The 12,359-nt window shown below is 39.7% G+C and overlaps 1 protein-coding gene across 2 annotated transcripts in view; it reads right to left on the reverse strand.

Annotated features, from left to right (window-relative positions):
• Positions 1–12,359, reverse strand: part of LOC112255161 (inactive dipeptidyl peptidase 10-like) — a 46,685-nt gene that overhangs the window by 10,651 nt on the left and 23,675 nt on the right. For both annotated transcript variants that reach the window (XM_042323987.1, XM_042323986.1), the window contains exons 4-14: positions 11,881–11,975; positions 7,437–7,511; positions 5,418–5,470; positions 5,156–5,237; positions 4,231–4,351; positions 3,354–3,508; positions 1,276–1,373; positions 653–776; positions 497–535; positions 197–304; positions 1–43 (exon numbers count right to left, since the gene is read on the reverse strand). The exon at positions 1–43 is cut by the window's left edge and continues 49 nt beyond it. In XM_042323987.1, coding sequence (XP_042179921.1) covers positions 1–43; positions 197–304; positions 497–535; positions 653–776; positions 1,276–1,373; positions 3,354–3,508; positions 4,231–4,351; positions 5,156–5,237; positions 5,418–5,470; positions 7,437–7,511; positions 11,881–11,975 — 993 coding nt within the window. The remainder of the gene's footprint in view (positions 44–196; positions 305–496; positions 536–652; positions 777–1,275; positions 1,374–3,353; positions 3,509–4,230; positions 4,352–5,155; positions 5,238–5,417; positions 5,471–7,436; positions 7,512–11,880; positions 11,976–12,359) is intronic.

Here is a 12,359-nt window from a genome sequence, read left to right on the forward strand (position 1 = left end):
TGCCTGACGTCAAGTGACGGACATCATTTTGATCACTTCTGAACTGAGAAAAGACAAATTGTGATTTTTTTTCTTCCTCTCGATAAAAACATGTAAAAATGTTTTTTTTTTAAAGACACAAAGTGAGCCCTGAAAAAGCTGGAGAACGACAAGATGACCAAGGTGTATTTCAGAATTGGAGTATGACAGCACCCACCGATTTGGTGAACATGGCAATATGATGGAAGTCTCCTTGTCCCCCCTGCTTCACCGGTATGGTCAGGAAAAACCTGCTCCTGTCCTTTGAAAACACTGGCTTCTGGTTCTGAGGACATTGGATTTTAAGGGACAGTCAAAGTGCATCAATTTCCTCTTTACTATTAGCATATAGAGACAATAGTTTTAAAATTGCAGCACAATGCGGACCACATCAAGCCCACAGTAGCATTCAAATAAAATGTTACTAGATGGAAATATGAATTTGCTAATATTATAGAACATTAACCTTTCAACTTACCTGTCTGGTGAGCCAGAGATCTGAAGCTTCCTCATGTTTCTGAAATTCAAGTGAAGGAACACGTCTTAGATCCAACATGGAGTACGACACAGACGACGCCAATAAAACCCTTTTCTAGGGAGGACCACCTTAGCATAGATGAAGGAAAAAACCCACCTGTACACAGGATCCGACGGTGGCGTCACACACAGTGAGGAAGGACACATTCTGGGGCCGGTTGAGCCATCGAACTGCTGCATGGGTGTTGCTGATCCACTTCACCATACTCACATAGTGTTCTCTGGGTCAACGTTAGACACATATTCAGATGTATAGCAACTACTTCTCCGGGCCATTTGAATCATATTTCTGAATGATGGTTGTGTATTTGTGAATGGGCAAATGGGCAAATGCCAGATGGGCTGGTTCATTTTTAGTCTATGGGCCTCTTTAACCTGGATTTTTCATGCAAAATGAAACCATTCAGGCTAATAATTGGAGCCTCGATGGGGAAAATGGGCCAATGTGGGGGCCTTGAGGAATATAATGGACTGGTGTGGGGATTTCAAGGAAAAAATGAGCCGGTGTGTTAGAAATGACAATACCGATTTCTGGTCCCAGTCTGCCCCTGGAAACAATTAAACATGCAGCCATGCAGATTCAATTGTCGTATACTGGTTATAACGGTTAGTAAAGAAATAACATGCAAAGAATAACCTGACAAGTCTGGTGGCACCACAACAATTTCAAATGCACACTAAAATAACTAAGGGGCTGCCAGAATGATGTGTCTTCCTCACCTTCCTCTCAGGCCATCAGGTGGTACCAGCTCCTGAGTGTGTGTGGGACCGTACAGGTTCACCACCAACAGCCTGACTGTAGGGTTGGGCTGGCCAGCCTGTCAGCAAACAGATCCTCATAAGGTCAATTATTAAGTATTTCCGAGAAACAAATACTGTTGCTACACAGCTTTCAAACCAAGGTGCATGAACAGTGGATATTCAGCAACTCATTATAAACTAGGCTAACAATCAATGTTTCAAATGACCTCACAGGTTATTATCTTCTTAACATCTTTGTTTTGCCTGGACCATTTGGACGTCTGTCCTAGCTTGACATCTCTGGACCATTTGGATATTTGTCCTAGCTTAACATCTCTGGACCATTTGGATATCTGTCCTAGCTTAACATCTTTGTTTTGCCTAGACCATTTGGATGTCTGCCCTAGCTTAACATCTTTGTTTTGTCTGGACCATTTGGATGTCTGTCCTAGCTTAACATCTTTGTTTTGTCTAGACCATTTGGATGTCTGCCCTAGCTTAACATCTTTGTTTTGTCTGGACCATTTGGATGTCTGTCCTAGCTTAACATCTTTGTTTTGTCTGGACCATTTGGATGTCTGCCCTAGCTTAACATCTCTGGACCATTTGGATGTCTGCCCTAGCTTAACATCTCTGGACCATTTGGATGTCTGCCCTAGCTTAACATCTCTGGACCATTTGGATGTCTGCCCTAGCTTAACATCTTTGTTTTGCCTGGACCATTTGGATGTCTGCCCTAGCTTAACATCTTGGACCATTTGGATGTCTGCCCTAGCTTAACATCTTTGTTTTGCCTGGACCATTTGGATGTCTGCCCTAGCTTAACATCTTTGTTTTGCCTGGACCATTTGGATGTCTGCCCTAGCTTAACATCTTTGTTTTGTCTGGACCATTTGGATGTCTGTCCTAGCTTAACATCTTTGTTTTGTCTAGACCATTTGGATGTCTGTCCTAGCTTAACATCTTTGTTTTGCCTGGACCATTTGGATGTCTGCCCTAGCTTAACATCTCTGGACCATTTGGATGTCTGCCCTAGCTTAACATCTCTGGACCATTTGGATGTCTGCCCTAGCTTAACATCTTTGTTTTGTCTGGGCCATTTGGATGTCTGTCCTAGCTTAACATCCAACGAGAGATTATCTCAGAGATGACTGAGCAAATCATCTATTTATTTTAAATCCCGAGAGGGAATGACTGAACTGGCAGAATATCATTGTGAATACCTCATACACGCAGGCTTCTTTGTTCTGGCAGATGTAGATGTGTTAGAAGTAGGGCTGGCACGGTAATTCTATAATTGTGTAAACAACGATTATGGATGAAGAACGTAATTTTTAAGTCGACAAAGTTGACCTAAAAGCAATAAGTAAGAGTAAGCCTGATTCACAAACAACCAATGTAAGGAGAGATGAGAGAAGATAAAAGCTGACTGTAGACTGTAGACAGCTGACTGTAGACTGTAGACAACCAGGCATTCAAAAAGACCAGACGTGCAGTCAGGAGAGAGAGGAGAAGATGTGCTTCTTTTTCTTTGCTATTCAAACGGTTATACTTGTAACTATAAACGTGACCATTTGGCTGACAAATAACCGTAATTCAAAATTCCATAACCATCACAGCCTTAGTTAGAAGCGCCATTACCACCTATAAAATCTGAGCAGTGTTCTGATCATTTTGTCTAATCATTTATTCAGTTTCCAATTTCCCTTTTGTTGAGACTCCATAAATACTTGATCTACCAGAATATAAGACCTTGATGTGAGCAGTATTTCTAACCAACTCTATGCACAGGACAATCTCGATAACTCGATAGCCATAGTTGTTGTATCGACCTGCAGCACATATAACACAACGCATCAGTCGATAGCACAGAGACGTGATTTCCAAAGCTCAAATCGAGTATACTGTGTGAATCAACAAAGACACACAATAGTTACAGTGTTGTTTTTCAAACAAACAAGCACAATTTCTCCAATGGAGGCAAAATAATGACACAGATAGATAGATGCACTTTCTTCAGCAGCATGCTGTCCCATTATATCGCGTCTTTCCATTACCTTGGGGTATGGGTACTCCTGTGACCTGGGGTAGGGGCTGCCAGTGAACCGGGGCAGGAACATGGTAGGTACCAGGGTATCGTTGATCATGAGGAAGGCCAGTCTCTCTCCGTCAGGTGACCACCAGTGTGCTATGTGTGACTGCAGAATCTCCTCTGAAAACACAAGGACCAAACTGCCATCAATTCAACTCTGAACTATACTATTGTTTTTTTCTTCTTCGGATCGAGTCCTATCCACATGAATATAGGCTTCTTCTGTACACCAGCACTTGAAGTTGCTATGTACTGTATAATAGCAATATGTTACTGTAAGTGAAGTTAAGAGAAAGTTAGAATTTGTATCTGCATCAATTGGAAATCTGTGTTTTACACAATCTTGTTGAATATATGTCAAGAGGATGACAAATGAAGAATTCTTACAGTTTTTTGCCGGACATTGTTTTGGGCTGATGTAGATAAAGCACAAAATTGGTCTTAATTAAGTCAGAGCTACAATTCATCATTAAGCTGTAAATAATAAGTGCAAATTGTGAATGAAATTGCCCCTGCTATCCCTGAGCATGGAACAATGTGTGGATTATGGCCCATTCATGAGGAGACAACACTGCTGTAGTGAAATAATGACTTTCCTTCATCTATATTTAATTAACTTTGATTAAAAATTCTGAGTTAGTTCTCATTTATCCTTCAGAAATGGGACTAATATCGTTAGTAGAGTTCATTTTGAATTCTTATTCCACCCGACCCTGAATGTGACTGAGAGCCGTTCAACTGTGAAAGTGATGAATTCCTTTGTGGCTGAACATTATTTATTTCCAATGTCTGGAATACCTTTCCTGACATTGTATTCTTGGGTACAAGGCATTCAGACAAACCTTCATACAGCCAGTCAGCGATTCCATTAAATATGACTCCTTCCTCTCCCGACGAAGTAATTCTAAGAGAATTGCTCTGCACATCTGATTGGTAATAGATGTTGTTTTCAAAGATGTAGATCTGAAATGAGAGTAAAGAGAATTGTAGTTGTGCTTTGCATGGTGGCTATAAAACTATAGCACAGCAAAAGCCAGACTCTGATTCCCATCAGTATCTACAATACAGCACTAGTTCACTGCCAGAGAAATATGGTAGTGATTTTATGACTTATTTCCATTTATGATCCATATCAGGAATTAAAGTGCACCGTAATAGATAGCATTGATTAATGACTATATATTGCTAAACTTCAGTATTCTCTTCTTCAAATCAGTTCCTTTCACATGTTCACTTTTGTACCCTTTTAACAATCAAGTGTGCTTTGTTAGGCCGCCAGATGTTCGGCAAGACAAAAATCACATGCCGGGTTTTGTTTGTGACCAAACAAACTGAACAGAGTAACAGATGCTCAAGTGTCTGGTCCGGGAAAAGCGTAGTCTGCATCCCCATCTGTAACAGGACCACCTGCTGTCATAATGGCCGCCTGATATACAGCAAATGGTGCTTTCTACTCCTTCACATGAGAAACTGTACCACAACTGGTCATCATTAGAAATATAAATACGGCAAATTTTATACCAACCCCTAGTGTGACGACTGGGTTTGAAACCGGGTCTCCCGCATGCCAGAAAAGCACATTCAACACATCTTGATGGAACACTGTACAAAATCCATCAATAATGCTCACACCTATCAATTTCTTTCATATGTGTGATGAGGCATCTGTGACAGTCTAGGAGCTGTGCCCATAGGTTGATTTCCGATTGGGTGAGAGAGAGAGGGAAACGAGGAAGTGTATGGCATCATAGAAGAGGAGAGACTCACCAGCTGCTGTCCCTTCACACCCCACGCTGCATGCTGGAGCACTGCATTCTGGACCTCCGGAGGATTCAACTCCCACACCTCCCTGAAACACAAGCACGTGCACAAAAGTACACAAAGACAGGCAGACAGGCATGAACAAACCCCATCTGTTGTTGAACTAGAGGTGTCAAAGATGGGGTGTGTCATACATAATGCGGTATGTTCTTCAGCATGCATGTCAATACAAGACGCGAAGCATCAACCAGTCCATTCAGTCTCTTACCTTGTGTGGATGTTGTAAACAATGTACGCTGCAGTATAGGAATGTCTATACACCTGAAATGAAAAGTATTGACAATTAATGTTACAATAAATAATAGACAACAATAAAGCATACAGGATGCAAATGAATCATGTTAGAAACTACGTGTCGGGATTCCACAATGTAAATGTTTCCGAAAATAATTCAAGACTGTGTTAGCCCGCACAGCTCAGGGAGCCAACGCAACACTTCAGCTGTCAGGTAAGGTTAATCATCATGCAAACTTGGCTGCACACCACCGATACTACATAATAATAATGCATAACACAACTAAACAACATTTGCATCAGTCCATTCTCTAGGGAATCCCATTCTGGTGCAATGTTCCCAAACCTTGGTTGCCAGCGATCCAGCCATTAAACAAAGAGGAAATCAATGACAGATCCCTGGTTTGGGCCTAAATATTAATACGTAAAAACACATAAAAGGTGAATAAAGAAAGAAAAAGAAGATAAAACCTCAATGAGGTCAGTACACCCGTCATTAACCCAGCTGGTGCAATCTGATTTCTGAGCAGACCTATTTGCAGTTTGGTCTCCTTCTTCTTATGGGTGAATCTCAATTGCAATTTCCTTGAATCGTCGCGTCCCCTCTCCTCGCGTCCTTCTCAAAACGCATTAAAATAGAAATCTGAGATTTCCTTCGGACCTTCTCCTCCTATGCATTCTGAGAATGAGGCGAGGAAAGAGGCTAGGAATCAGGGAATAACAATTGAGACTCAACCTATGCTTAGGGTCATGGGAAACACTGATATATTCTGTAGTTCCATTTTTCTTTTGGTTAGCTGAAACATTTGCACTGGGTTCGTGTTTGGTTCTTTATTTATTTATTTATTTGGCTGAAAGGTGATTCATATCTCATATACTGCTCTGGTGGAAGAAAATTGTATTCAGTTGACTGTTTGTATACTAATAATGCCCTGTGATGTTGTACTGTATGTATTGACATGTTTATCTCTCGTAACTGTTATTTCAAAGTGTTTTGGTAAATAACAAACAACAGTCATTTAACCCTCCTGTTGTGTTCCGGTCAAATTGGACCGATTTACAAGTTTTCTCTCTGAAAAATGTAGTTCATTTAATCTGATTGTCATAAGGTTCCATGACTTTGTCCACACAGGGCATCTGAACACAGAAAATACATTTAGATTATTTTCATTACATTTTGGGTGTTTTATTTAACTTTTGTACACCTGTGGTGTTCCCAGTCAAAAATTACTGGTCATTACAAATTAATGGGTGAGGATACAATTAGTGTATAAAATTGAGTTCCGGCACATGCCCATTTATCAGATGGACACACTTCCTCTCCCAGATCCCCACATGCATGTGTGTTTGATCACACACACACACACCTCACTCCCATTCTTGGCTTCCATGGCAACCCCCATGGGAACCTTTCCTCAATAGAATATTTCCGCCACGGGAACAACACCTGTTGGCATTCTCACAAACAATCGCAACATTGGTTCAATAATATATAGAACTTTTCTCGCAGCTCTGGTATATAAAGCTTATTTGAGGCCTTGCTCAAAATTCATTCTGTGGCAGCACAATAACTAGATGATATACTGTATGTGAGGTTCTTGATCATATCTTTGATCATGACACTGGTGAGGAGGAGAGAGGCCAGGAAACTGACAGTGAAGTAGTCTGTGATAAATAGCACAATGTGTTTCATCTGAGTATTTGTTATAGTCAAAATAATCCATACATTATGCTTTTTTTAAACTCAAAAACGAGTTGTATGAGCTCAGGTCAATGCGGCCTACAGGCCATAAATAGCAAATAGAAGTTCAAAACTTGTAATGTTCACAAGAACTTAAGTTGATCAAAAAAGATCTAACACAACATTAGGTGAGAATATACATATATTATTATGGATTGCTAATCAGCTATAATGGGGCGGTCATTTTGGACCGGGAACACAGAATGAATTAACATGAAACGAACACAACAGGAACGACTATTCATATCCTACCTGTTTCACTTCGTAAGCAAATAGCACATATTTCATGTCTGGAGAGAGAGAATATTTGGCAACTTTGAAAGACACCTAGGACAAGGGAAAGACAGAAGTCACAAATAAAACATCTAAAGGTTAACACATATTGTACATAGATCTAGGAAGTATCTTGTACATAGATCTAGGAAGTATCTTGTACATAGATCTAGGACGTATCTTGTACATAGATCTAGGAAGTATCTTGTACATAGATCTAGGAAGTATCTTGTACATAGATCTAGGAAGTATCTTGTACATAGATCTAGGACGTATCTTGTACATAGATCTAGGACGTATCTTGTACATAGATCTAGGACGTATCTTGTACATAGATCTAGGAAGTATCTTGTACATAGATCTAGGACGTATCTTGTACATAGATCTAGGACGTATCTTTTACATAGATCTAGGATGTATCTTGTACATAGATCTAGGACGTATCTTGTACATAGATCTAGGACGTATCTTGTACATAGAACTAGGAAGTATCTTGTACATAGATCTAGGAAGTATATTGTACATAGATCTAGGAAGTATCTTGTACATAGATCTAGGAAGTATCTTGTACATAGATCTAGGAAGTATCTTGTACATAGATCTAGGAAGTATCTTGTACATAGATCTAGGAAGTATCTTGTACATAGATCTAGGAATTATCTTGTCCATAGATCTAGGACATATCTTGTACATAGATCTAGGACGTATCTTGTACATAGATCTAGGAAGTATCTTGTGCATAGATCTAGGACGTATCTTGTATATAGATCTAGGAAGTATCTTGTACATAGATCTAGGAAGTATCTTGTGCATAGATCTAGGACGTATTTTGTACATAGATCTAGGACGTATTTTGTACATAGATCTAGGAAGTATCTTTGTACATAGATCTAGGAAGTATATTGTACATAGATCTAGGAAGTATATTGTACATAGATCTAGGAAGTATCTTGTGCACACAGTACATTTGGAAAGTATTCAGACCCCTTGACTTTTCCCACATTTTGTTACGTTACAGCCTTATTCTAAAATGTATTTCAAAAATGTTTTTCCCTCATTAATCTACACACAATACCCCATAAGCAAAAACATTTTTTTTGTTAAAAAAAACAACAACAATTTATCACAGTTACATAAGTATTCAGACCCTTTACCTAGTACTTTGCTGAAGCACCTTTGGCAGTGATTACAGCCTTCTTGGGCATAACGCTACAAGCTTGACACACCTGTATTTGGGGAGTATATTCCATTTTTCTCTGCAGATCCTCTCAAGCTCTGTATGGTTGGATAGGGAGAGTTGCTGCACAGCTATTGTCACGTCTCTCCAGACATGATTGATCGGGTTCAAGTCCGGGCTCTGGCTGGGCCACTCAAAGACATTTAGAGACTTGTCCCGAAGCCACTCCTGCATTGTCTTGGCTGTGTGCTTAAAATTGTTGTCCTGTTGGAAAGTGAACCTTCACTCCAGTCTGAGGTCCTGAGCGTTATGGAGCAGGTTTTCATCAAGGATCTCTCTGTACTTTGCTTCATTCATCTTTCCATTGATTCTGACTAGTCTTGATGCTGCCACCCCCATGATTCAATGTAGGGATGGTGGCAGTTTTCCTCCAGGCGTGATGCTTGGCATTCAAGCCAAAGAGTTCAGTCTTGGTTTCATCAGACCAGAGAATCTTGTTTCTCATGGTCTGAGAGTCATTTAGGTGCCTTTTGGCAAATTCCAAGCTGGCTGTCATGTTCCTTATACTGAGGAGTTTCTTCCGTCTGGCCACCCTACCATAAAGGCCTGATTGGTGGAGTGCAGAAGAGATGGTTGTCCTTCTGGAAGGTTCTCCCATCTCCTCAGAGGAACTCTGGATATCTGTCAGAGTGACCATCGGGTTCTTGGTCACCTCTCTGACCAAGGCCCATCTCCCCCTGATTGCCTCTCAGTTTGGCCGGGAGGCCAGCTCTAGGAAGAGTCTTGGTGGTTCCAAACTTCTTCCATTTAAGAATGATGAAGCCCACTGTGTTCTTGGGGACCTTCGACGCTGCAGACATTTATTGGTACTCTTCCTCAAGTCTGTGCCTTGACACAGGCCTGTCTCAAAGCTCTATGGACAATTCCTTCGACCTCATGGCTTGGTTTTTGCTCTGACATGCACGGTCAACTGTGGGTGCTTATATAGATAGATGTGTGCCTTTCCAAACTATGTCCAATCAACTAAATGTACCACAGGTGGACTCCAATCAAGTTGTAGAAACATGGAAACAGGATGCACCTGAGCTCAATTTCAAGTCTCAAAGCAAAGGGTCTGTAAATAAGGTATTTCTGTTTTTAATTTTTAATACATCCCCCGGGGGATCCCCCCCCAAAAAATAATCTGTTTTTGCTTTGTCATTATGGGGTATTGTGTGTAGATTTATTGAGAAAAAAAGAATTTAATCAATTTAAGAATAAGGCTATAACGTAACATAATGTGGAAAAATGGAAGGGATCTGAATAATTACCGAATGCACTGTAGATCTCAGAAATAATTCAGATGATGGTAAACCAATACACAGCCTGTATACTGTACCGTGCTATTACAATCACAGGCATATAACCTTTCCACCCAAAATTGCAGCTAGCATGTCTAAACATTAATCAGGGATTAATGGTGCCCTGCTTTCCGCCCAGTTAGATTATTAAATGGCAAAAAGCAAGCCTGCCAATGACAGTCAAAAGCCGCTTAGCCTTATGCAACACAGAAAACATGACCTGTCAGATCAGTCTTTTTGTTAAACGATTATATCATTTTTTCTCAAACAATAACAACCATACATAAACAAAAGACAATAAACAGACAGACATACATTTCATCAAACATCAATGACATCACACCTGCTCAGACCTACGTTCCCACCGCAATGTCTCACAACCACACATCCCCTCATCCTTTATCCCCTGGAACTTTCCTGTGCTTGTAGCAGTCTATGCCATATTTTTCTCTGTAGCCCACACCTTTTCAATATTTAAATTGATTTATCACAATGCTACAGGAGGCAAATAATGACAATGTGCTCAGCTTTGATATTTCTATGCAATATAGTACTTTGTTATGAATGCTGATGGGTCAATATTGTACTGTGTTATGAATGCTGATGGATAAATATAGTACTGTGTTATGAATGCTGATGGGTCAATATAGTACTTTGTTATGAATGCTGATGGGTCAATATGGTACTGTGTTATGAATGTTGATGGGTCAATATAGTACTGTGTTATGAATGCTGATGGGTCAATATGGTACTGTGTTATGAATGCTGATGGGTAAATATTGTACTGTGTTATGAATGCTGATGGGTCAATATGGTACTGTGTTATGAATGTTGATGTGTCAATATGGTACTGTGTTATGAATGCTGATAGATCAATATAGTACTGTGTTTTGAATGCTTATGGATCAATATGGTACTGTGTTATGAATGCTGATAGATCAATATAGTACTGTGTTATGAATGCTGATGGGTCAATATAGTACTTTGTTATGAATGCTGATGGGTCAATATGGTACTGTGTTATGAATGCTGATAAATCAATATAGTACTGTGTTATGAATGCTGATGGGTCAATATAGTACTTTGTTATGAATGCTGATGGGTCAATATGATATTGTGTTATGAATGTTGATGTGTCAATATGGTATTGTGTTATGAATGCTGATAGATCAATATAGTACTGTGTTTTGAATGCTTATGGATCAATATGGTACTGTGTTATGAATGCTGATAGATCAATATAGTACTGTGTTATGAATGCTTATGGATCAATATGGTACTGTATTATGAATGCTGAAGGGTCAATATAGTACTGTTATGAATGCTTATGGATCAATATGGTACTGTGTTATGAATGCTGATGGGTCAATATGGTACTGTGTTATGAATGCTGATAGATCAATATAGTACTGTGTTTTGAATGCTTATGGATCAATATAGTACTGTGTTATGAATGCTTATGGATCAATATGGTACTGTGTTATGAATGCTGATGGGTCAATATGGTACTGCGTTATGAATGTTGATGGGTCAATATGGTACTGTGTTATGAATGCTGATCAATCAATATGGTACCGTGTTATGAATGCTGATGGGTAATTATGGTACTGTGTTATGAATGCTGATGGGTCAATATGGTACTGTGTTATAAATGTTGATGGGTCAATATGGTACTGTGTTATAAATGTTGATGGGTCAATATGGTACTGTGTTATGAATGCTGATGGGTCAATATGGTACTGTGTTATGAATGCTGATGGGTCAATATGGTACTGTGTTATGAATGCTGATGGTTCAATATGGTACTGTGTTATGAATGTTGATGGGTCAATATGGTACTGTGTTATGAATGCTGATCGGTCAATTGAGGTTAGAGAGGGGGACCCATTGGTGGCAAGCTACTTACAAACGTGCTATTTCTCAGGATCATTTCTGTTTCGTTTAAAGCAAAGTTGAACTTGATGACGTGGCCGTCTCGGTTCCTGTACAAAACCTCTGAATCTGTAAAAGGATACAATACATTTTTTGTCAAATGTTCCTTGATAACCACATTTTAGATAAGATGAAAAAAATAGGCCTACACATCCTGACATTGTATAACAAATTATCAATATCCATTTCAGACCCCAAAGAGAGAGGGAGAAGGCATTTCATTTTCCAGCAGTTCATTTTAAGAGTGCCTCTCATCTCTCATAATTTCTACTGAGCAAAACCTTTTTGACCTGCAGCCAGCCAGCCAGCCAGCCACATTATTGCAATGGCTTCATTTTGTTCTGCATTACAAATCTCACTATCTATCTTTAGGAAGATGGCTCCCAATTCACAGTTGTTGGCCTCGGGCAGTTGCTCTGAGTAAAAATGTGATCATAAATGCAGCTACGTAAC

Source organism: Oncorhynchus tshawytscha, linkage group LG07 (genome assembly GCF_018296145.1).
Source record: "Oncorhynchus tshawytscha isolate Ot180627B linkage group LG07, Otsh_v2.0, whole genome shotgun sequence".
Lineage (NCBI taxonomy): Eukaryota > Metazoa > Chordata > Actinopteri > Salmoniformes > Salmonidae > Oncorhynchus > Oncorhynchus tshawytscha.